Raw genomic sequence first — 26649 nt, 5'->3', positions numbered from 1 at the left:
ACCCAGAATTGGTCTTGCGCTCCATTCCTGGTGGGAGAATTATTAGTTTTTGCTTAATTTAGCATGGAGAAAAACACGCCTCTCGCCATTCCCTTTTAATAATACATTTCAGTAGTTCCACTTTGGGAAACTTTAATTTGTAGCACTGGTCTTGGTGCACAGTTTCTCAGACCACTTTTGAGTCCCGGTGGTTCTCTTAAGATCAGATACGACCATGCACCAACGCAGTAAAATTGTACAGAGCTTTCAGAATGTAATGCGTCTTTTTCATATCGGTAACAGCTGTATGAATGTTTCACAAACAGGAAAGAAATACACCATTCCTTCAATACTGTGAAGACTTAGATGTTTTCGTCCCCTTCTATCAAATCAATGCTCTTTGTATAAAATACATAAAGTGTGTAATGATTGACAAATGTCAGTAGGGTTTTTAAAAGAAATTTGTTAAAAAAAAGTTCGCATCGCAAACCAAACAAAAATGGTGTAGTGAAAAGATTTAGATTAATCCAACTTCAAATCATTTTTGCATTTTATGGTTTATTATAAGCAATGCATTATATTTTTAGTTTCATTTAAATGGTGCCGTTCAAAAGTTTAGGGTCAATATTTATTTATTTTTTCGGCTGATCAGAAAAGTTGTGTTCGTGAATCGTGTAAATTAATTATTTATTTAAAAAAGTATCACAAAATCTTAAGCTGTAAAACTGTTTTAATGTTGATAATGATAAGAAAGGTTTCTTATTCATGTAATATTTGACCAGTATTAAGCATATTCAAATCATACAAGGGGCTATTTATCTTTGCCATCTGAAGAATAAAATAGATTTTAAAATATAAAACCTTTTTAATTTCTAATAATATTTTAGATTAAAATATAGTAGTTTTCTTAATTGTTACTCGAATAAATAAATGGAGCCATGGTGAAAGAAGCACACAAGAAACACACACACACACAAAAAGCATTACTTAACCTAGACTCAACCGTGGTGTATATATCTAATATATTATTAATGTTCATGTTCATATGTATCTAAAAAAGATTGCAGTTAATTGCATCTAAAATAAAAAGCCTTTTTCATTTATTTTTTATTTTTTTTTATGCAGCTAACATTTTAGTACCCTAGAGTAGTAACACTTACCCACAAGGTCCTAATATACAATTAGAGGTTCAAATGTGTACTTTTAAGGGTACTGCTCTAGGGACAAGCTGTTGTACCCCAAAAGGTACAATTTTACATTAAATACACCCTTAAAACTGCGTGTACACAGAGTATGTAGAGAATCCCTCATGGAATCCCTGATGTGGAGGAATTTTTAAACGGCACGTCCTCACCCTCGTTAGCCCTACTGGCTTTTCTTGACAGGGGTGGGCACTTCTCCTGGGGTTGGGGTACCATGCCAGCCCAGGCCAGGACACTGTGCCACCCTACGTGAGCCCCCTGTCAGTGCCCTCTGCCTCAGTCACCGCATAGCAGGGTGCAGGGGCCTGTCACGCGTCAGCACCAATTACAATCAGCTGGTACACACCACACAAAATGCAGCCGGCCCCTGGTAACACACACACTCACAGGACCTTTACCGTCACACTACTGTGCTCTTCCACACACTTATTCAAACAGAACAATCAAATTGCAGTTTTTCCCTGTAGTGGTAATGTATTAATGGATCAGGAACACAATCGCACATTTTGCGTTCTGAATGAAAAGAGCATTAGAGTGAAATGGCTTTACAGGAAGCTACTCCACTAGAAAATACAAGCTTACAGAATTTATCAAATAGGAGGGCCGTTCTTTATGTGCGAAGTCAAATACTCTCTGTTTGACCTTAACACACTCAGCAGATAGTGATATGTGGCGAAAAAAGCCTCTTTTGAGTTTTCTTAACTCTCTTTAGCTCTCTCCATTTCCCTGCGCTGGGACTAATACAAAGAGACCTGTTTACATTAACCTTGAGAAATGTTCCCTCTGTGACTGAAACTAGATGGAACGTGCTCTCTTGTTGCTTTGTATATGTTTTTGTGCTGGGCAAAGCAATTACATGAGAGAACTGGTTTCCAGGACAAAAGAGCTCTTACCTTGGTACAGTACAATCATTCCAATTCCCACTAAACTTAGGAAAAAAAGATCAATTAATAAATAAAGGCTGAAGAGGTGCAAAGTGAGAAGGATGCGTGAAAAGAGCCGTGATACGAATATGATTCCTAAAAGGATATGCACTGTTTAAGCCAAAACCCCAATGTTGTTGTTTTTTTTTTTTTTTTTCATTGTTTTGTGGTCAACCAATTCACTTTTTGTCTGACTCCACAGTCATATCTCCGGCCAGCAGAGGAACAATGTGTGGTTTTGGTAGGCCAAGGCTGGAGACAGTCATGTCTTTGTTAGGCGATGTTCAGGGCAGCTTGTGGTCCTGGTACTGGGTTCTGTTTGTGAGGCTGTTGTCAGTCCATAAACAGCAGCGTATCACTGACAGCAGGGCCCCTGTCTTACATGACCACACAGCTGTTGTCTCGCAGATCTGTGTGTCACTGTGTGTGTGTGTGTGTGTCCAGCAGTTACTGTGTGCATGTTGTTTTGTGAATTTCTCTAAATTTAAGTTTACTCGAATATTACAGTGTAATATGTCTGTCATAATTTATTTACACTGATATGACTTGTGCACTGTATTTATGTCGTTTTTTTTTTTTAAAGGTTTTGAAAGAAGACTCTTATGATCGCTAAGGCAGCATTTATTTGATCAAATTAAAGTAAAAACAGTAATAGTGTAAAATATTATTACAATTTAAATTCTCTATCACATTTTCACTTTTCAATTTAAATATTTTTTTTTTTTTCAAAATGTGATTTAAATGGCATGATCCATCATAAATATAATAATAATAATAATAATAATAATAATTATAATATACTGATTTTGTGTTTAGGCAATACAATATGTAAAAACTGTGATATGCACTTATTTATTTATTTATTTGATAAATAGAAAGTTGTGTCATATTGATCCCACATTCACATGAAAATAGAGTAAACTTCATATTAAAAATTAAAAAAAGTTTTCATTTAAAAAAAAAATCATAAAATTAATCAAAATTATTTATTGGTTTATGCAACGCATTCTATGGTGGGAAGAAAAATATGCAGTGTGTATTAATATTATGTAAACGTTTCCAGATAATGTTTAACAAAGAATAAAAAAACATTTAGGTTCTCTTTTATCTTCTTTTTGGAGCTTGACACTGGTCATCACCATTTACTTTAATTCTATAAAAAGTAAAAAGCAGCTTTACCATTCTTTATATTATTATAATATTTACATTTAAACATTTAAAGCTCGAGTCGCCTCCCTCATTTGCAGTAATGTGAAAAAGAAGTCATTTTTGCATGGTAAAACACCTACGAACTGGTTTCTCCCGTTAATGTGAATCTTAATACAGCTGTAGTGCATTAAGTCTCTTTGTGTGTATGCGTGTGTCCCATCTGGCCCTGCAAGTGTCTCACCTGTACTGTGTGGCTTTGAGATCTGATGTCTGCGGGAAGTCCTGATGAAACCACGTCTTCTCTTGCTGTCACTCACGCTGGGGTCACATTCCATCATGCTGACTGGAGTGTGTGTGTGTGTGTGTGGCAACAGGCTGCTGTGAGTGGTACCAAACTCATCACTTCTTCCTGCCCACTGATCCAAGCAACATAAAGGAAAGGTGGGCTCTGTTAGATGACATGTATTATTCATGTGAGTGGTAAAGGTATATGCGTTTTGTTATTACCCGCGTCGTGTCTCCGTGCTTTGGTGGAGTTGGCCCCACAGTTGCATTCCAGACACCCGTAGGGATCCTCTCCCGAATAAAACCACCGACCAGCAACAGCCAACTTCAAAAAACACAAGCAAATTATTTTGTTCAACTGCGACCATGACAATGTGTAACTCTCTGTAATAGATTAAAAGTACAAGTGCGAGAAAAAGATGAAGACGGAAGACAAAAGCGAGGAGGCAGACAGAGGGATTTGAAAAGGACAGCGACGAGTTGACAATTGAGTTATAATATCCTGTCCTTTATGAATAATTAATTTGATGGCACCGCACTCTCAGAAGTTAGATTAAATTAGTTCTGCCATGTCTAAAAAGTTAGATATGCTTCATTAGTGGATGAGATGGCAGGGAGGTTGCTTGGCCTGTCAGGGCTGGTGCAGTTAATTCAGGAGGATTTTCATTCTTTGCCACTGATTACATGCTGACTTCCATTGACCATGGGTGATATTCAGTCCAGTGCATGTTCTTGCATTTAACGACATTTAAAACCATGCAGTTCCCACAGTTTTGCTGCAGTTACATGCCACTGAAGTATTTCTGTGCTATGCATTGCTTAGGAAGACAGTTAGAGTTGTAGGTGGCTGTTGTAATGGGGCATTTTTTGCGTTTTGTAGGTAGGAATTTCTTCAACCTCACTTTAACTAATTGTTGCTAATACTAACCACAATTTCATAATTTCATAATTTAAAAGGTCACATTAAATATGTGGAAATACCTTTTTTTCATTCATGTATAGATTTAATGTACATAATGTGTAATATTTCTTTTCACCCAAATCTTTAAAAGAGTAAATTATGAAAGATCCATTTTAAAATGATTGTTTTATAAGCCAACAAAAATGAAAAACCATAAAAAAAGCATATACTTCTTTAGTATTTCGTATTATTTTTTTTAAGTGTTGTTTTTTTTAGATAACTTTCTAAAAGTCTTAAGGGGATAAAAAGTGTTCACATATATATATATATATATATATATATATATATATATATATATATATATATATATATATATATATATATATATATAATATATAAATCGCTATATAATTGCTCTTCAAAAAGCATTTAAGCTTGAATCGCATTACCCCAAGTTTTGTTAGTAAGAAGTAGTTCTGTGAACTCCACTTGTCACGTTGTTGTAATTTTCCAACCCTCTTCTATCAGTGTGTTTTCATAGCGTGTTTTTGTTCGGTTTTACTATGACTGTTTGCCGCAGCTTTGGAAACGGGCATCATCATCTCACAGGGAAGAGGTTCGTGCAACTACACACTGGAGATCCAGAGATGCTACTTTATTTTGAATAGCTTTTTTTTGTGCAGTGGTGCCCATTGTATGTTGGAAGTATTAAAAAAGAGAAAAGAGAAAAATGTTAGAAAGGATGAAGCGTTCAAAGACTGTAACTTGGGCCTTGACATTACTTGGATTCAAACATGTTGTTCCATTAAGGTTAAAACGTGTTCACAAATATAGATTGTGTAGTCCTGCCCTCTGTGCTGATGTTATGTTGTGTATTTTCACTCTGGCATCTGACAATAATCCCTCTTCATCAGGCTAGCCGTGGCTATTGTTAATGAGCCACATGATGCATCTCTTTTGTGTGTTCCCGCCATGCCTCATCTCCTCCTTATAATAGTGTTTTTATTTGCCGTTCTCTAGTGATGGGAAGTGTGTTGGTATTAACCTAAAGAAACAGACAAACTGCTGTTGTTTGGGCCGATAAAGAGGTAGTGTTTTGGCAAGCAGACGCCCCTGCCTCTATGTAATAGAAAAAACGCAGAGGAAACCTTGTAAAATAAATAAATAAATGAAGGACAATCACATAATTGCATCGCCACCTAAACCAGGTGAAGACTAATATTTTAAGCTAAAAAAAGAGGAGCTTGTCAGCCAGCTACCGGACACCATAACATTTATTGATTTTATACAAAAGTTCATCAGGGCTCTGGAGTGCAACCTAATTTCTCAATGGTGAGATAAAAAAAAAAAATCGGACACTTTTTTTTAAAAAACTTTTTTTAACTTATTCGAGCTGTAATTGAACGTTATTGTGTGCACGCATTTGAGTGAAGCACGAGCCAGCCTGGTCTCATTAAAGTGCTTTTCAATGGCACAATTTTCTGTTTTTATTTGGTATGCTTATTATACGCACCTTCCCCAAAACTCTAAACCGAACCGTTGCATCTCATATGCTCACCAAAGTCAATTTCTTTGTAAAATAAACAAGAAAAACTTTAGAATTACTTAGTAATTTCTGTAACTTGAATGGGCAATTGTAATACAGTTTTCATAGCATTTTCCGTAAAATATTGATTATTTAGGTAATTTGTATGGTTGTGTCTAATGGTCTCTCTGAGGTCTTAGAGGAAATCCTAGAACCGCCCCTGGCCAGAGCCCTCTGAAAATAAAAATGGAATGTGTATAAATTTCTAAAAGAGATTGGCTTGACCAGTTTTTCTGGCTTATTTAGATTTTCTTTTCATTTAATTTATCGTGAGATGTTTTAAGTTTAAATTTCAGCGCAGTGAAGCTCTTTAAGCACCAACTATTTTTCAGTAAGTTACCTTTCTTGTGGAATTGTGCTTCAAATAAACTATATAAACTATATAAATTAAATTTATAAGTTATATATTTACCAGATTGTTAGATAATCATTTACATCATTTACATTAAGTCAATATTGCCTATATGGATTTTTTTTAATAATAAAAAAAAAGTGAACTTGTAAAACTGGGGTGTTAAATGTAATGCGGTCGATAAATTTGGGTGCACCTAACTTTTGTGCTGTTGCACCGGAGAGAAAAAAAAACAGTGCAACCAGTGCAAAAAGTTAGTCTAGAGTCCTGTTCGGTCATGTCGGGTTTATTGCGGCTTTTACGTCATTCTATATCGGCATTCAACATAATTTCGTACTAATGGGAGACATTTTAAAAGATTTTTACATATCCAAAGTTATCAGGACCGTAATGGAAGATGGAACTACAGTGATGTGTCAGAACAGTGACAAGCAAAACACGAAAGGCTCATATCATGTGTTTAAAAACTGCTTTCTTTTGTTAGATCCTTGTCTTTATTTTTCATATTGCCTGTACATAATTCTGCTGGCTTCTGCAGCAGATCACACCATAAATACAAGTATAATCGCTTTCTTTATTTCGTCTGCGTTTACCTCCGTATGACGGTGCACTGCGCAAGTGTTGCCAAATGCACATTTTCTCAGTGAAATTGGGCTAATTTTTCCTCTGTTGCCACGAGTTGTTTTTCGATTCGTAGTTTGACGGGACCCCACAAACACAATATTTACCTCCCTGAATATGTTTGGGCTAGTTTTGGACTAGTTTTGAGAAATAATTGAGCGGATTTCGTTGTGAAAATTTGCAAACCCTGTTTGTGAACAGGTATACAAAAAAAAAAAAAAAAAACTGATCTGAGAAAACAAATCAAGTCTTTCAGTGTGAACATAGCCTAAATGACTCACTTGCATAGACATTTGGTTCATTCCTGAATGAGCTTGTTTTAATTGGTTTTGAACAAAGCAGTCACCAGTAAATGATTACCGGCTAAAACTGACGACTGAATGTTTTGCATGGAAGTTGTACGGTGTTGCTTAGGTATAGGCAGTATGATAATTATATTCAGAATATAAATAAATCAGAAACAGTCATTTCTACTGTTAAAGTACTTAAGCTTGTGTTTATGTCCTTTATAGAAGTTTCCAAAATGTAAAGCCAAAATGTCACCGCATGAAAAACATCCGTTTACATCAAGTAGATTACGTCTCGATCCCCCCAGGTTCCCATAAAGCTTTGCTCATTTAATTTTTAAAAGCTTCTCAGTTTGCAGTGGCTTTTTTTCCCGAAAGTGGGTCCATTTCAACCGCAGCTTTATATAAGCTGATCGGTAAACATGTTTAACCAGTACATTTTCTGCGTGTTATGAGACAACTGTTCGGCTCATGAGTATTAATGAACTCAAAGCTCAAGTGGGAGAACCCCTAAGTGTTGGTAACTGTCAGATTCTGTCAGTGCTACGAATCCTAACAGCACAGAGTAGCATGCCGCCGCGTGCTTCCGATTCAAACTCATGTTTGATGTCTTGCTTTCACGCCCTCCATTTCTGCTTAAGCCAAATTACTGCAGACAGTCCTAATTCTCCAGAGAATTTTTGTTTGTTTTGTGAGAATACATATTTTACATATCATTGGCATGTCGCTGATGTATTTAGCAGCTTATAAGCGAAGCGAGAGATGTTTTTTCGTGACTGATTTTTGCTTGGGTTTGGGCTGAATCAGGGCTGTCTTTGTAAGAGACCTGACAGGGCTTTGTGAAGACGTTCTAAATAATGAAGCATGAATCGAGGACCCCGAGCCCTTGGAGAACTCTGCTGTCCCGCAGAGATCAGTCTGTCACACAGGCATAATCGCTATCGCCTCTCCTCCGCTTTCTGTTTTATAGGTCAGATAAGGAAGCGTTTTTGTGATTGAGCCCTAATGTGACCATCTTTCTGACATTTTATTAACATAACCATCATTTTAATAAAAAACAGATCAGTCACGTAACATAAAATTATAATTTCATAACACAGCTCGCACAGAAATGAGAATTCTGTAATTATTTATACATACTCGCCCTACATGAGAAGACACATTGAAAAATGTATGTTTTTCTGTCTATAAAAGTAAAGTCAATGGGGTCCAATATCGGATTTTATGGATATAAACTTTTAAAATGTTTGTGATGCCCATAAGAAGTAAATGCATACAGGTTTTCCCCATCCCTATGATATATATGGTTTCTTAGATTGTGTACCATTTAAAAAAAAAAAAAAAAAAACAGTTTTGATTGCGCAGGTAGTGTGAACACTAGGCCAAAATCGATTGCAACAAATCAGTGGAACTTTCTTTGTTCGGCCGAAACAATAAAAGCACATCTGACCACATGCAGGTTGAAAAAGCATTGTTATTTTACTCTAGGCACAGGCAGAGCTTGCTTTAATCTGGATCTGTACTATCAGATGACAAGTCTAAGCATTACTCTTCATTCATTCCTGCTGTTTTGAGTGGATTACTGTAGGACGAAGAAAGCATTTAAACAAAACTCAGTGGATCGGTGGATTAATTTAAAAAGAGAGAGCAAGTGAAAACTAAAATCAGTAGGTGTTTAAATGTGCTAAAGTGTTGAGAGCTACTCGGGGGCGGCTGTCAAAACATGCAAATGAGGGTGACGGCACATTGTTTTGACAAATATAATTAAGGTGTTTCAATTTGGAGTCCTGCGATACACAGGACTGCAGGGCTCCCCAAGCGCTCAGCTAATTGTGAAGATTGCTTTTAAGATCTGAATGCTCGTTGGGTTTTTGTTTGCTTTTTTTTCTTATTGGATAATGAACTGTTAGGAAGTGTTAGATCTTGGCATCGTTTCGACGGAGGTTTTTGTCAGAGATAGGCAGGGATGAACACCCCGAGGTGTTGTGTTTTACAGATAATTAAAAGGCAAAATTTGTGTTTGGCTGTTTGATCTGCCTGTCAACTTTCTGATTAGAGGCGTTACAGGCTTTAATCAACAGTAATGGGATCATTAACGTTCCTAAACTGTTTAAAAGAACGTCAGGATTTTCTTCCAGTCCGACACATTGGAGCTTGTGAGTCTGGCAGGGTGTGAAGTTTGCTGGTGTTCAGTAAATGATGTGCAGCATGTGATTAGGAGGAAGTGAGGTGATTATAAGAGCAGGCCTCCCACTGCAACAGCCACGCCAGCTTGCGTTTATCCGTTTCTCACTTCTCTCTCTTTTCGCTCTTTTACCGGCTTTGCTTCTTCCTTTCTGTTCTCATCTTCAGAATTACAGCACGTATTTCCTATTCACATTTCATATTTCGCATTTGATAACGCACTTTTCATCTGAATCCGTGACATTGTCAGCCAAAAAGATGCGCATTTGCAGCACTGAAGTATGATTTGTGTTTATCTTGACGTACGAAGACGAATGCATGCGTTTTCTTGCTTTCTTTGAACAGCCGGTGACTGTACACAAAGACTGATCTTTTGGACTGACCCTCTCTGCTCTGAAAGGGATGGAAAAAAAATGCACCAAATAAAGTGGCGGCACATGCATCAATATTAATAAAGTCAGCTGACAGTGTACCAGTGTTTATTAATTTCGCTCGGTCACGTTTGGTGCACATTTCAACTCAGCTGGGGCCTAATCTGCACGAAGAAATCATTTCCTGCTTCGAAAGAATGAAGTGAATGAGTGAACGAGGTCCATTTGATGAGCGCGGATTGACCGGTTCGAGCACAGTAGATGTATGGCTCTCCAGTGGCCCATGGAAATTCTGCCTGTTTAATTGAGGAACCTGAAAGCAGTGGGCAGCCTGCACTTTTTTATAAGTAAGGCAATCAAGACCTGGCCCAGACTCTATTAGTTTTCATTTGGATGCTTCAGTAATGCCAGTTGATTAAATTGAAGCAATTTGCTGCAAGAAAAACTAACCACCCTACACCTTTCCCACCCACTGTGCCAACGGTGTTTAGATTTTACTGTAAGTGCTGTTGTTTGGGCTGTGTTAAGATTTGATTTATTCAAAAGCAATGACATTCAGCAGAAATTGATCTGTCTTTTTCTCAAAGTTGGATGTCAGTTCATAGGTGATTTGTAATTATGGGTATTTTTCACAGTTTAAAAAATGCAACTAAGTTGTGTATCATATTTGCTCTTGTAAACAACGATTGGTTTTCATTGATAGAATCATGATGCAAACATGTTTTTTTTGTATTTATTTATTTAATCAGGGACAACGCACATTAATACATTCAATATGTAATTTATAAGCAATATAATTTTAAGCAGTTGTATAGTTGAATCAGTACAACTTGCAATTATGCATTATAGGCTGCCCTATAGAAAACTGTTTCTCTTTTTAATTTAGTTAATTGAATTTTGTTAGAAACTTTTAGTTAGAAACTCACTGATACAGAAGTCGGTCGCTATTGATGAGATATTTTGCTTGTTTGGAGTTCATGTGGCATTCGGGTGTTGAACCTGGTTTCCAGCGTGCCTTGTCCTCCGGGCCATCCAGGGTCTCTGAAAGGGTCTTCCCTTTCAAATCTCAATCTCAGTGGAGTGGAAGTAGGAGGGCAAATCAGGGTTCCTTTTCTCTTGTCTCCCCCCCCAGCTTAAACAAATGGTTCTATTAGCGCACGTTCTCCCTCTGGCATGGTCATTCATACCCATTAAACCTGTGTCTTATCAGCCAGAAGAAGCCCTCACATCTCCACACACAACAATCGGCAGTAATCAGGCCTTTAGAAGAGTGTGTGAGATGTGCTGTGTGTGAGCTGGAGAGAGAGAGAGATAGAGAGAGAGAAGAGAATGATTAATAGGGAAAGTTGAGTGGCCGGCTAATAAAGATTTGTCTTAATCAGAAGTGATTTGTCAGAGCAGAAGCGCGGCAGGGTCAGGGCTGAGCCAATGAATAAAACAGAGCCCAGCGGAGTGAAAAAAAGCCAGTGAAATGGGGCCTGATTACCCAGCACTTGCTCTTGCACAGACAGGCCATAGCCCTTACCTTATTTCTCTATGTCTCTCTCATTCACCCTGAAACCAATACATTCTCTTCCTATCCATATTATTCTGTCCAACCTCTATCTGTCTAGGGCTGTTAAACCCAGTTTTGAACAAGACTATGCCCAGTTTTGCTTTGGTTTGACTTTACCTTTATTCTAAGCAATAGTGGACACAAATGATTATATATAAAGGAATATTTTAAAGAGCTTTCACTGCTAATCCAAATTTCTGGCCAATTTAATCTTTAGCACTGCTAAAAATGGAAAATAATTGATTTAAAGTGACAATTATAGCATTTTAAAAGTGTTTTTAAATATAGAATTTGTATAAGTTTTATATGAAGTTTATTTTTAATTTATAGGCTATTTTTTCTATTTTGTTTTTGTAAAAAAAAAAAAAAAAAAAAAAAATAGCATTTTTTTTTCTTTACAAATTGAACCTTCAGTCATCTCAGTTGGGTGCAGGATTAGTAAAGGAATCACTCTTTTTGTGCCAGTTCTTGCGAATGAACCGATTGATTTATTTTAGCATTTTTTTTTTTTGAAGACTTTTTTAATTGATGCACATAAGAAAGTATTTGCTTTGGGTGAGCAAATAATTAGAGAAATTCTTTTTAAATATTACGTTTGTTCATTCTACAACAGAGAGGTTTCTCAAGTTTGGTGGCTCAGCAGTTGAATACTGTAAACAAATAACAAGAATAATAAAAGTGCCATCAGCACTTTGCTCCCAAACAGGGGAATAACTTGTCTAAAATAAAGAGAAAGGAACTGTGTTTCTGCGTTGCTCTTTGTGTGTGTGGGACAGTCAGTGTTGGACCTGCCTTTACTCTTCCCCTGGGCGCTTTTGCTCTCATTTGGCTGTGTCTGTGGATTGTGTCCAGATAGAAGTGTGTGTGGTAACCTTCAAAAAGTGGCTGCAACTCTGTAATAAAAAGCAGTCCGGAGCCTGGGAGTGAGCCTGTGTCAGGGCATGTACCCTTTCAGCTCTGGGGACAGACAGAGGGCTTCAGACAACTCAGAGAGGACTCACACTCAAACAGCTGCTGTAAAATTGATGATGTGCCCAATTATACGTGTCTGCTGAGGGGAGGTGGATGGACGGATAGAAGGACGAGGGAACGGAGAGGTGGAAAACGCTTCTTCCCCGGTGTGTTCTGCCTCCATCTTGCTGCCAACGGCTGGCAGGAAGAAGGGGATGAAAACGAGTGACATTCGGACCTCCGAGATGTCCTGAGTGATTTGATGTTCCTGCAGGCCAAGCTCAAAGGCAGACAGGCACGGTCAGTCACAGAAGCGAAAGACAGACAGACCGAAAAGATGAAAGAAACTTTGACTGCACTAACACAATGTTTCAGCGGTGTAGGGATGGGAAAAGAAGTAAAGTTGAAGGAGTACACTCAGAACGAAAGGAAACGCGATAAAAAGAAATAATAACAGCTAATGAAATTACAGGTGATTAAATGCTCATGCCTTCAGTGTGTCAAGGTGTTTTCGACTTTTTTTTTTTTTTTTTAGTAGTAGGGCTGGGTACTGGTACAGATTTGCTGATCTGTTTTGATATAAGCTCTCAATTTGAGTTGGATTTGATTCATTTATTTTGCTTGAGAGATATCCCCTCATGTTGTGTTTTAAAATGCATAGATTATATTCATTAAAAGAACCGACTTAAAGCGTCATTATTCATTATTCATGCTATAAGTTTTTGAGAAACAGGTGGTAAGATTCATTAATACTGAGGATGCAGAGGATATGATTCACGTTGTTCATGTAGTATGTTTGCTTCTGCTTGCAGCCCACGAAGACAAAACAGAGTTTTCTTGCAGTTATGTTGGAGTGCACAGTCTTTCTTCTTTTGCCATGGCTTCTGAAAAGCAGTGTAGGTGAACCTGTTAACGTGGTACGTTACGTAAATATTAATTTTAGAAATAATGCTGACATCTTAATGTTGACATGTGAAGGATGTACTGTGCTTCACGAAAACATGATCGCATAATAATTGTAAATAGATTTTAATAAAAAAAATAAAAGAAGTATGATTTATATTAAGGATTACATACAATATATGCATGCAGTAGGCAATTTTTCATTAAACAAAGTTCATTCCTATTTATTTATTTATTTTTTTTCCTGAACCTTTTTTGTTTAGCTTTCGTTAAGTATTGCAGCTCATGTATGTGAACTGCACTAAGTTTTCTACTAGTTTCTTTTTTTTTTTTTTTTGCCAGCTTACTTGAGTACCATCGTTTGGTTTGTTAGACATTAAATTATGACCACATAAATAAATAAACAGTCAGTTTAATATCGTGTGAAAGAACAACGATAATTAGTAATTTGATAGTATTGGCAGAGTTCTTCTCTGAAGTATCGCAGTGAGATCCACGAATTGTGGTCAGCAATCAGTTAAACAGTCTGCATTAAAACCAGCTCATCGGTAATGATTGTGCTGTTATGGATTTTAGTAATATCCTTGTTAAATGGGCCTTGGGGATCTGGATCTTTAACTAGAGCAGGCCTGTGGAAAAGCTTGGCGTCAGGGTCATTTAAATTGTTAATAGGGCCTTAAACGGGGGAAGAATATTTTATATCATTATGAGCACGAAGCCGTGTTCGTAAGCACAGAGTCTAGTTATTTATTTATTTCTTTTTTTTTTTTTCTCATTCCTGAACGCCTGTTTTTCACAGCTACACCCTCAATTTACAGAATGTCAGCGTCCTCATTAAAGCGTGTGATAATTAATTAGCACCTCATTAAGTAGACATGTATCTGAAGTGCCGCATACAAAAGAATAACTGACCATAATTCATGCTACGCTTCAAGTATATAGTTTTATTGTGCATGGTGACCTAAGATCTAAATGCAATGTATTTTGGTGTCAATATTTTGTACATTGTTGCATATAAAAATGAAAATAATACCACTGTAAAAGGCATACTCCACCCAAAAATGAAAATTTAGCATTATTTAGTCACACTCGTGTTTTAATAAACCTGCATGCCTTTCTTTTTTGTAACGCGAAAGAAGATTTTTTACATTATTTTTTTGGTTTGCTCTGCTCTGATTCGTTTTATTTAGTTTTTTGTTTTGATTTGTTTTACTTTGATTTTGCCTTTGTTTGATTTCGTTTTTTGGGTAACACTTAGATAACACTTGTTAACTAGTAACTACAACTTTTCCCTCATGAATAGTTAGAAAGGTAGTTGGGATGTAGAATAAGCTCGTGTCGAATAAGGCAACTAATAGGTGTAACCGTAAAACAAAGTGTTACCGTTTTTTATTGTTTTGCTGTGTTTTTGTTTTGCGTTCTGTTTTTGAGTTTGGTTTGGGTTTGTTTCGCTTTTGGTTAGGGTCAATGTTAGTCGATATTTTGGACTAAAGATAAATATTCTTTGAAATATCTTTGAAATATCTTCCTTTTTTTTCACAGAAGACAGAAAGTCATTCGTGTTTTGAATTCGAATCTTTTTCAGCTATCCCTCAACAATGTCTTGCGAAAAATCTGGTTTTTTATTTTTTTTCTCTTATTCGTAGAAAAGGGAAGGAAGAGAAATCATGTCGTTTTCCCCTTCTCAGGGAGTGTTTGTTTTTCTCCAGCCAAACTCTCAGCTCAAACCTCTGCCACATTCTTGTCCAAGTCTCATTACTCTACAAATATACGAAAGGAGAAGAGAGACGGATAGATCAGATTATTAGTGAAACGTATAGACAGAGACAAACGGATCTATCAAGAGAGGTAGAGAGCCGTAGAATTGTGGGTTGGTAAAGTTCCTCTCACCCCTGGGATGTGGTGTACACTCGTCTTATCGTCCAACAGTGTGTGTTTTTGTGTATGTGTGTGTGTGTGTGTGTGTGTGCGCTTTTGGAGTTCGTTCTTAATGGCAACATCAATTTGTGGTCCCGCAACTAAGAGAAATATTTATCTTTGCGCTCAGGCACAGGGGAAAAAGAAACCGGAGTCCATAATGTGTTTTACAGTGTGTTGGCCGCAGGAATATTACATTATACAGAGTTTGGTTTAACAGCTTTTATTCCGTGTTTTCAGTGGCAAAGGTTTTATGCAGTCAGTCCGCCAACCCTCCCGTTTCTTGATTTTGTGGAAATTCTTTTATGTACCTGCTCTGCTTTTTTTCCCTTTCAGTTCATTTGTATTCATTTCACTTTTATCAGAATGAGCGTTAACTTATGTAGACGCCAACAATCGGAGTCAATAGAGATAGTGAAACGCGCAACCCTTGAATAGGAGACCTTGACTCTGAATATCTCGCTATCTACAAAGGCATCTGAGAAATATGACAGTCATGTTTACTATTGTACCTATTGTGCATAGCAACTTCGGGTTTTTTTTTTCTCCTTCTGTTTATTTATATCTCGTTGAGCGTAGAATATAGAGCGCTGACAGGATTGTTTCATTTGCGCTCGGACCCCTTCGTGCCGCCGGTCTCATCTATCATCTGAAGTGATATATGAGCGAGCGTGTCTGCTCGCTTGTGTATTGCATTGTTGTCATTGTGGCCGTGTCACATTCATTTGTTTAAAGGCCCCTTTCGCCCCGGACAGAGACAGATAGCGGTGCTTAATTTTCTTTACACAAGATTTCCACTCACGGGTGGGCGGCAGCGTGTCTCAGGCTCGACGGCCGGACACGGTTATGATGGTTATTAATATCTCTATTCGCTCTTTTAATCTGGCCTATCTGTCACATGGGCTGTGACTGCTCCATCTAATCTGGGTATCCTTCAATCTGTCCCCCGCTCTGATTGGAAATTAATGAAGGCGAGAGATGCGCGTTTAAGTGTCTCGGTCTTTCTCGTTCTGTGCGAACGCAGATGTAGCCCGTTCCTCTGTTCCTCAAGCGTCACGCTGACTCTTTGAGAGCTGCACCTGTGTAGCGTAATCCAGTCATGAGTGCGTTGTTTACTCACAATTGTTTGGTGCATTTGAAAGCGTAGCTTTGATCCATGCAAAGATTTTTCACTTTTTTTTTTTTTTTTTTACTCTCCTCCTTTTCAGACTGCTAATGTGGTTTCTACTTATAGTGGAGAGGGTTTTTGCCGGAGGAAGGGAGGGTGGGAGTTTTGTTTTGTTCATTGTTTTTTTTCTCTTTTGACCCTTGGGATGTGAATATGACAGTGACCACAGACAGGCTTGTCAGACGCCAAGGATGGGATGTTTATCTAAGTGCGAGCGTGTAAATGGGTGTATGTCTGTGACAGATGAAATGTGTTTGTAAGCCAGCAGCTGAATATTGCATGTGCTGATCGGGCTCGGTCTGATGCGGCATGCTGGGATATGCAAAATATTTAAGACAGCATGTTGGTGAGAAGGAGATGTAGTTTGAGATCCCCAGACATTAGAAATCAGAGTTGTAACTAGACGTTTACATGAGGCAGGGTGTTGTTAGGTGGTTGCTATGGTTATTTAATTTTTTTTAAAGAAGATCCCAAGTTTCTGAAATTCTGATATGTCCCTCCTGTTTTGTAATTCTTTAACTTTAAACAAAGTTACTTATTTTAAGATGAGACACTAGAGGCAAAAAACTTTTTTTTTTTTTTTTTTTTTTGGGTGTGAGGGGGTCATACACTTGGTCATGAACCAGAAATCCGAATTCAGCAGCACTTGCATGCATCAAACTTTTCAATTCTTTATTTTATTTATATTTGCCTTATTTAAAATTTATATAAAATTATGTTTCTTTAAAAAAAAAAAGTTAACTATTTTGAAAATGTATATTATATAGTAAAATATAAATATACTGTACATATATTTTTATTATTAATTATGGAAAATTTGAACCTGGCTTTTTACGGTGTTCAGATTTATTTTCTGGAAATCAGTGCATATTTAATTAAAGAATGCTTCATTTGCATACTTAATACATACATAATATATATACAAAGTACACACACATATGTTACGTAAACAAAAACCTTTATTTTGCATGCGATTAATCATTTGACAGCACTTCCTCTTATATTTTATGTGCATGTCTTCTTACATTATAAAAAAATATATATTAAATTAAAAAAAAATCCACATTAAGCATGTTTTTACAAACGCAATTCAGCATAATTTTCAAAAAAAGGTCTTATGTCGTTAGTTTTTCTATGTATTACAGCTCACACAGAAGTCACTTTTAAATCATGCTGCTTTCTTTTGGTCAACACAGTAAATCCATGTGACAAACTTAAACCTGTTACGAAAAGTGCATGAGGAAATCTATCAACCCAGTCACGTCAATTCCTACTGAAGCAACTTGATTTTGCCAGTGAAACAGCACCGTAACGTGGCCTGTTTCTCCTCTTTTATTCTCTTACAGAGCAAGTTGGACAGGAGATCCTCGCCAACCTGCACAGCGACCGCGAGAAGATCCAGAGATCCCGTGATCGGGTGAGTTTACACCCACAAACACACTCCTTAAAGGGTCCTCAGGAGGCCACACTCATATGCTTTTCTCACTAAGCAATTACACGGGCTTACAAATACTTGACTTGATCAGATCTGGGCTCTTTGGGATGACACGAAGTGCCCTAGATCAGACACTTGACAAGAGAACAGGAGCGCACTCGAGTGCAGGCAGTTAACACCAGCTCGCACCTCTCACGCATTAGCATAGCAGGCCTGCTGGAGTGATTGATTGAATGTACGGAACACAGAATGTTTGACACAGAGCACAGCACCAAGAAGAAGCCTTTGTAGTTGTCCCGTCTCATGCGGTGAGATCACGCATGATGCAAGACTGTCTAAACGGGCATAGCTGGACAACAGAAACACCTCCAGACAGAACAAGTGTTTGTTCTCTGTTCTTCCGGCTGCTATAACTCTGCAAGTCTTCCCGCTACACGTGTGACTGTGCTGGATAGATGTCACGAAAGGGATTGTAGATTACAGTAGATAGTACACACAGACTAGATTCCACAAGATATTTTTCATCAAATATATGTACAGCGGACTCAAAAATATATCTGGACAATTAAACTGCATTTAAGAAACTATGTATTTAGAGTAATTGATTGCGTTAAGAAAGTAAGAAAGTTCAAGCTGTTTTTCACTTTTTAATTTTAACTGGTGTAAAGGTAACTTTTAGTATCCATGTATGTAGATATCGTTACTCTAGAAGAATCGCATTGCTATATTTCTATCGTTTATAACTTGACAGGCTTCTTTTTGTGATTTAGTTCCCCCTTTTGCTCTGCATTTGCAGTTTTATAAATTTGCTGTAAAATATTCTGTGATTTTTATATATACATATTTATAAGATTGCAGTATGAAATGTAACCAAAAAAAATCTATTTTTACCAAGCCATATTGATAACCTTCAGGGTAATATAGACATAAGTATGCCACGCTAAGATTGAAAGGTGTTGATGTTGAGGACTGCTTGTGAGCTTTTTTTGAGTGTCACTTCTCTTACCAGGTATCAGATGTCTTTCTCTCTACATCCTCATCCCTTTTTTACTCCCCCCCTCCTTACTTCAACCTTTATTTGTTACTTTATCCTCTGCATGTATAATCGTTTTTACCTTTCCATATCTCAGTCTATCACTCCTATTTTGTTTGTCCCTGCCGTGTCCGTTGTCATATTCTTATCTCTCTCTATTTTTCTCCCTCTCTCTCACCCTCTCTTTCTTTCTAGAAGACAGGTATAGAGAGCTCAGTCAGGGGCCTCTCTGATGGCTTCTTATGAAGGATGCTTAAAGATCACAACATGGCAGTTGGGCAGGCAGCTCATTTCAAAGGAAATAAAACATTTCCTTTCAAAGGTCTGCTGTCTATGGAGAATAGCTCTCCTTCCCTGGAGCCCCGACTGGCCCTCACACTTTAAAGACATTTTGCCAGGCAGGAGAAATGGAGAGGAGAAAAGAAAAGAAAGCATGATAAGAAGACATTAGATGGAAAGAGCAATAAACTGCTTTTTGAGCGAAGGAAACGGCAGATGAAAGAGTTTTTGGAGTGTCTCTTAACAATCAGTTCACTCAGGCTCTTTCAAACAGACGCACACAAACACTGAGAGACGTAGTGCCTTGCATGGACCACTATTACTTTTGCTCATGCTCGGTGTATATGAACAAGCCTCTAACTTTGGAAAATAACTTATGATTCCTGCATGTCTCGAGTAAATAGTGCTGTTTTGTTCAGGATTGTGTTTTTTGAATGCCGGACTTTAAAATGAAATGAACGAAAAAATACCATAGACTTATATGTATGTTTTTTTTATTATTTGTAATTTGATGTCTTTGTTCTGAAATGGGAACTAAATTGTTACGGCATTGCTTTTTGTCGGAATCTCAAGATGGTTGCATGTCCAAGTTAGATGTTTGGTTTTTTTTTTGCATGATAAACATTAAAAGAAGCAGAGAAAAAATCCCAAACTTTAGCTACTTTAGTTTCTAACAGAGACTATAAGTTGTTACAGTGTTTCTTTTTATTCTCCGATTTTATTCACAATGTAAATAACCAAAATTTGTCACATGGTCAGAATATTTGTGCGCCATTTATATTACACTGATTAGGTCAAAGCAGCATTTCCATTAAGATGCCGAGATGGTTAGAAATCCAATTCCAATATTTTGCCATTATTTGACATTTGACATCTGACGTTTTTACATTTAAGAATCACATTGATTTTTTGTTGTTTTTATTATCTGATATCCCTGGCTGGGTTTGAAACATTTTAAAACAGACCAAAATGTATAAAAAAAAATTAAAAAAGTGCAAAATGCACCCTCATTGGTCAGAATTTCTGCGACGCTTATTCCTGTTTTCACTTATTATGACTTTTTCAAATGTCAAATCTCTATTCGTTAATTTGAAAACAAAAGATTAGAAGATTATTTTGATTCTGAATGCGTTTACCAAGTCTAAAAATGCTGGCTTGTAATGCTATGATTGTTGTTCATTGTAGTTTTCTTTATAGGTTTAGGCCTGCGTGACTCTTTTAACTCTATTCAGTGAAATTCAGGCGTTGAATCGAGCTACTGGGAATCGTCTTACCAAGACCATTTACTAGTCTGTAATCGGACTCTGCTCTAGATGTGCTGTACTGGTAATCTCTTTTGTTGTGGCTCTTGTTTTGGGTTCCTAATTCACATAGAGCTCCACCATGTGTTTTCGTGTTGGCACAACTCTGACCTGAGAGAGAAAGAGAGAGGGATTTTGGGAAAAGCCGAGGGAGCTCTCATGGGACAGATCCATCGCTGAGAGAGACATCAGGCAGCTCTTGGGCTGTTGGTGGTGCCAGAACCCAAACCCGCCTAAAACCACATCTGTCCCTGAGCCTGCCCGCTAACACACACACACACACATACATATACACACATGTCCCTGCTGACTGTGAGGACAGAGAAGGAGGATTTCTCAAGGAGGCCAGCCAGAATCACGTATCTGACGGCTGCCAGAGCTCTGGCTTCACTTCCATAGCAATGTCAGCATTCCTAAACACACACAAACACACACACACATCTCCAGATGGATAGCTTTTACTTATGCGTTCCCCTACTTGTGAGTCATTGAATGTAAAACATGCACTACCAGTCAAAAGTATTTATTAAAAAAGTCTCTTACGCTCACCAAGGCTGCATTTATTTGACCGAAGATACAGTAATGTTGTGAAATATTATTACACTTTTTGATATTAGATTTGTTACAACTAGATGTTATAATTGGTAAAAGAATTTATTCTTGTGATGGCAAAGCTGAAACTTTTAACTGAAACCATTACTCCAGTTCTCAGCGTCTCTGACTGAGGTCTGTAGATGTTCTAAGCCTATTTTTATAGCACAAATTTTATATGACCTCTAACATGGACATTCTCTTTTCTCTTTTTCTCCACAGCTGAGAGAGACGGACGCCAACTTGGGCAAGAGCTCTCGGATCCTGACCGGCATGCTGAGAAGGTAAGAGGAAGGTAGGGACCGTTTCTGATACCTCTCTATGGATGTGTTTGACAGCGGCCCCATACCCATCCACTGCATGAACACACAAAAGCATACACTTATTGTTATGATTATTACTTGGAGAAATGTGTGGAATTCTGGTTTTAAACTATAGGGTTCCTATAAAAAAACTCTCAAAGGCCTTTGTAATGGTTTTAGCTGTACACTTATATTCATCATATAAGCATCATTTATGCTTTTTTTATTTGTATAAACGTTTTTAAATTCACTAATTAAACAATGCAATATATAGTTAATTCTTGTTATTAAGGTTTAAAAAAGCTACTTAATATTTTGTGGAAAACATGCTGAATTTCAGCAGGATTTTTCAGTACTTTTCTTTAGATTTTTTTGCAACACTGTACAAATTTTGCATTATACATCTTTATAAGTATATATTTATTTTGATAAAAAAATTACTAACCCCAGGCATTTAAATGACAGTATATATATTCAGTATATCTTACTTATAGTGTGAGTATGCCAAGTTTTTTTTTTTTCACGTCAACTTTTATCAATATAATTTAATAAATCGCATATATTCAAGTTCTAATGTCTTCAGGCACAGATTCCATGTGGGCCTAGTCATCACACATTTGTTTTTTTTGTTTTTTTCCAACACTCTTCTGCCCTAAAGCAGATCTACTGTTCCTCCCACTATTCTGTCTCTGTGTAGTATCGGCTTTAAACAGCAGAACTCATCATTCATATCAGCAGGCTGATGAGATATTGGCTTTTTTCCCTCTGTGGTAGATGTGAGATAACTGAAGCAATGCACAGCCAGTCTCTCTCTCTCTCTCTCTCTCTCTCTCTCTCTCTCTCTATTTCTATTCCACTTACTGCTGTTTTCTCCACCAGCCTCATATCTCTCTCCTTCACACACACGCACAATTCAGTTTAACGTCTGTCACATCTCCGTTTTATAAAGTGCCTTTGCGCCCTTTCCTGAACCGTGACGACAAGGTTTTGTTTCTTTTTTTTTCTTTTTTTGATTAAGAGTAATATGTAAATGACACCAGCTAAATTTAAAACCCGGGGCCAGGAAGGAAGTGCCAATTGAAATAGATGCTTCAGTGGTCGTAGACAATCAGGACGTGTGAGGCGAGCGAGAGGGAGAGGAGGAGACACACAGAGAGAGAGAGCAAGATGCCGAGGACGCAGACTGTAACCAATATTTCTGCATATGTCTCCATTTTGTCAAGTCTCATTAGAGGGGCCGCGGCCGCCGGGTGTCACAGAAGCTGTCCAGAAATCATTCATCATCCTCCTTTCCTTCCCACCTCCCTCTGTCTCTCTCTTATTCCATCCCACCCCGCCGCTAAGTAAATAACACACACTTATTTCAATATTATCATATTAATGTTAAAGTTCAGCTGTCACCTAATGGGAAGACTAAATCAGACGTAGCATTTAAGCAATGTAGTGCTGCAGTGAGGGCGCCTCAAATCAGGATTTATGAGCTTTTTCCACGCGCGCCGTCTCCCTTCAGCCCGCTGCCTTTCTGCATGAAGGCCCACCGCACCCCCCGTTCTTCCTGTCTGCCTAGTAAAGGCCTTCTCTCTCTCTCTTTCTCTAGATCTCTCTTCCTGACTTGTTTTTGCCTTTCTGTTTGAAAAAGTGCAAATAAAGCCTTCCTACATACATATTAAATCTGCGTTGCATCTCAAAGCCATTTGCAAGAGAAGAGTAGCAAAGACAACAAACAGATGTCGGTTTACTTTTTTGGTTTGTTTTCGCATTTTTTTGTAAATGTTCTTGTCTTTTGTTTAATTGCATGCTTGCTTAGTCATTGGACATTTGATTAATAGCTTAATATATTACAATAGCTTAATATATATTGCACTGCATGTTACTTTTTTTGATTTTAGCCTTTAACTAATGTTTATTTTTTTGTTTTAGATTTTCAAAATTTAAGGTTTAGTTACATTTTAGATATTTCATTTTTTTTAGTTGTTTTCTATTTTTTTTAATAAATTTTCTCTTGAGTATATTTTAGTTTTAGCTTAAGAAATTATAGAAATCATATAAATAGTAATAGTATAATTATAGAAATTATATAAAAATGTTCACATTATTTATTAGTTTTTTGCTGTCAAGCAATCGTGATTAATCAAATATATATATATATATATATATATATATATATACTTTTGTTGAATTTATGTAATCTTAAGAACAACACTGCCCCTAACCCTAAGTATTACATTTTGCTGTGTATCTCAGATTATGAGAATTGTTGTGGAAAGGTGTAATATTAATCAGACCTCAGACTTTTGAGTAATGATGAAACATTGAAAAAAAAAATCCCAGAGTTGCACTGAAATATATACAAGTATATCAGAGACTTTGGGGAGCAGTCTTTTAGCTTGGGTCAGTAAGTGTCCACCTAGCAACCATCCAGAACCTTAGCAACCACTTAGCAATTATTCAAAAATCATGTCAGATGTAAGATTATATCTCCTTTTCTTTTGTACAGATACATAATTTGGTGCCTGAAAAGCACTTTACATTGTATATATTCTTGATTGTAAATATAATTTACATATTTTAGTTTAGATTCATTAAAAACAGAAGCTAAAATTACTAAATTAAACATGTCCATTTATTTGCATTTAGTTGTCTAGTTGTACAACACTTACTGGTTTAGAAATACTTTTATAAAATAATAAATTTATTATTTATAAAATATTATAAAATATTAATGACAAGTGATCACTGTAATGTGCTACCTTAAAAATAATAATTAGGCATTGAGGAAAAGAGATAACATTTTTTTAAAACAGCGACAAGTTTTGTACAAGCAGCTCTCATTTTCTTCAGAACATGTACAAATCTGCTTTTTAAAAATCTGCATTGTCTTTTTTTCAGGGTCAAAGGGCTTTTGGCTTTGTATTTTTCTCAAATGGCTGTACAGTATGATTTAATTCTTTGCTTGCGCTGGGTACAGATGTGAGGGTAATTCAAATGAAAGCGAGGTGAACTTGACTCCCCGCGGCGCTACGTAACCTGATTATCTGCGTTGGCCTTTGTACGCACACTCACTTACTCCAGGTTGTGTTTGTCATGGTGAGGTTCACAGGCTCTCAGCTGTGAGCTGAGGACAGAGCATTAGCCCGCTGCGATAAATATTGTTGTAAGATGGAGACAGAGAGACCCGCGCCGCACCAGATGTTTACCCTGAGTGGAGAGCACTGTGTGGGTGAGGACGACTCCAAATATGTGTACTCTGTGATACTTCCGCTCCGAGGACACTGCGTGCATTTTGAGCACAGCTCCTGTTTTCATCCCCGACTTTACAGAGTTCAAACAAATCTGTTTATAATGCACTGGTATCAAATAGGAGATACGTATCCCAAAAGGATTTTAACAGAGGGATTTAACAGTGACACATCTCTGATAGTCTGGTAATTCAGCCCTTAATCAAAGTAAACTCACATCATGACAGGCAAAGGAGTTTTTCTCTCCCGGTCCTCTCGTTCTCTCTCTCCCTGAGCAGACTACTGAGCCGGGCCGTCTCGTGCTCCGGCTCGCTCTAAATTATTAATGGCCAGCTTCAGAAACTCCTGAGGGTTTTAATTATATTGTCATGGTCATACTCATCTCATTAACTTTTAATGGCGATGCCTGCTTAAAGAAATCATAATATTATTAAAGAATAATCATACCAATTAAAACATTTGCCTTGATGACGGATTGTTTAATACACAAGTTACTGGACTCAATCGAGCCTTCAAAGCAGCCTTGGAGGAGGGCTGAAGCAGCGTGAGCAATGTGACCTTGCACTAGAAGTTCTTAGACGTACAAACTTACAGTTGGAAGTAGTTTGGTAGATTTGTTTTGCAATAGCAATATGCATTAACTAAGACTCAAATCTGAATACAGGTTATTTCTGCATTGCCTATACTGTTTTATATGGGTGGTTCATCCAAAAAAAGAACATTCCGTTGTTATTTACTCACCATTATTTTGTTGCAAACCTGATAAGTCAATAGGGTGCCATTGTTCGTTGCTTGGACACTTAGTTCTTAAAAATACCCCATATCATACAGGTTTGGAAGGACATAATGGGTTAACACAGCTTAAATGTGAGCAAACAAAAGTGGCCCTTTACGTCTTGCAATAAATGAACACAAAATGCAAATCAGACAACATTAAATCACAAAAGAATCTAATAATCACTAATGTATTACAATAAAAATTGCATTAACTCAGATATTTCCAACTTTTAGCAAAAGTATTGACAAGTCATTTAAAATGCTTTCAGTGATTTCATGCATTTAATTTCCCAAAGTTTTATGGTGGGTGCACACCACAAGCAATTGTAGTTATTTATGCAAGTAGATTACTTATGATCACATACAAAGTCAATGCAATGAATCAAACTTTCGAGCAAAAAATGTTTACATGTTGTTATGCAAACCTTTCAGCAAAGAGTTTATGGGCACTTTTGGTTTTACACATCCAGTTGTTACAGAAAATGGTTTATACTGTTTTTATGTTTTTATTCAAGTGAGTGAGTGAAAAGCTTTCTAGCTGTGTTTTGATTGCAATCTTGGCTGCATTTAAGCCTTAAAATGTATTAATTAAAGGGTTGTTCACCAGAAAATGTACAATTGTTCAAAACCGATCAGAAATTTAGTTAATGTATATAATAAAAATAATTTTATTATATACATAATAATTTTGACCCTTGCGATGTATTTTTGGGTACTGCTACAAATACACCCTTGTGACTTAAGTTTTGTGGTCCAGGGGTCACATATAATAAAATGTCGGTAACCAAAAAACAAACCTCCAAATATATTCTATGTTCAGCAGAATGAGTAAATGAGTAGCAGGGTGAGTAAATGAAGGCGACTCTTAAAATGCAGGTTAAGGCCAAGTGTAAAGAGGTCCATTGTTTTGTTTTATCATCCAATTTTTTGTGCAGACTTGGTGTAAAAGGACCTTTAACCTCAAAATGGCCATGATGGTGTTCTTACAGCTTCAGAAGTAGAGTATGGTTAAAGGCCTCCTTCTGATGTGGACGGAGAGCGAGAGAGCCAGAGAGAAGGAAGGGTAGTGTTGGGATCAGTGCCCAGCACAGAGCTCCTGCTCAGCCTCCGTGGCCTTCCATGGAGACCAGGGGCCTGATACCGCATGCAGGTGGTCGAGTCAGTCGCCAGGCAGATCAAAAAGTCAAACCCCTGGGTGGACCTTCCTTTGAAATGGGAATGGGGCAGACATATCAGACAGAAAACATAACCAAGCCCTGCACCACAGAACAGCTCCATATTCATGGCCCAGCTTAGAGAAGCCAGGCCTCGATCTTCTGAAGAATCCCACAGTACAGCTGGACACTGATTAAGACATCA

The 26649-nt window shown here is 37.3% G+C and overlaps 1 protein-coding gene across 4 annotated transcripts in view; it reads left to right on the top strand.

Moving 5' to 3' along the window:
* Positions 1 to 26649, top strand: part of vti1a (vesicle transport through interaction with t-SNAREs 1A) — a 119786-nt gene that overhangs the window by 55415 nt on the left and 37722 nt on the right. For 2 of the 4 annotated variants that reach the window (XM_043253479.1, XM_043253478.1), the window contains 2 exons: positions 17680 to 17750; positions 21195 to 21256. In XM_043253479.1, the coding sequence (XP_043109414.1) occupies positions 17680 to 17750; positions 21195 to 21256 (133 nt within the window). Of the gene's footprint in view, positions 1 to 17679; positions 17751 to 21194; positions 21268 to 26649 lie in introns of all 4 variants that reach the window. The other 2 variants (XM_043253481.1, XM_043253480.1) reach the window with 1 other exon arrangement.

This window comes from Puntigrus tetrazona, chromosome 12, assembly GCF_018831695.1.
Source record: "Puntigrus tetrazona isolate hp1 chromosome 12, ASM1883169v1, whole genome shotgun sequence".
In the NCBI taxonomy this organism is placed as follows: Eukaryota; Metazoa; Chordata; class Actinopteri; order Cypriniformes; family Cyprinidae; genus Puntigrus; species Puntigrus tetrazona.
This window is presented reverse-complemented; position numbering and strand designations above follow the sequence as displayed.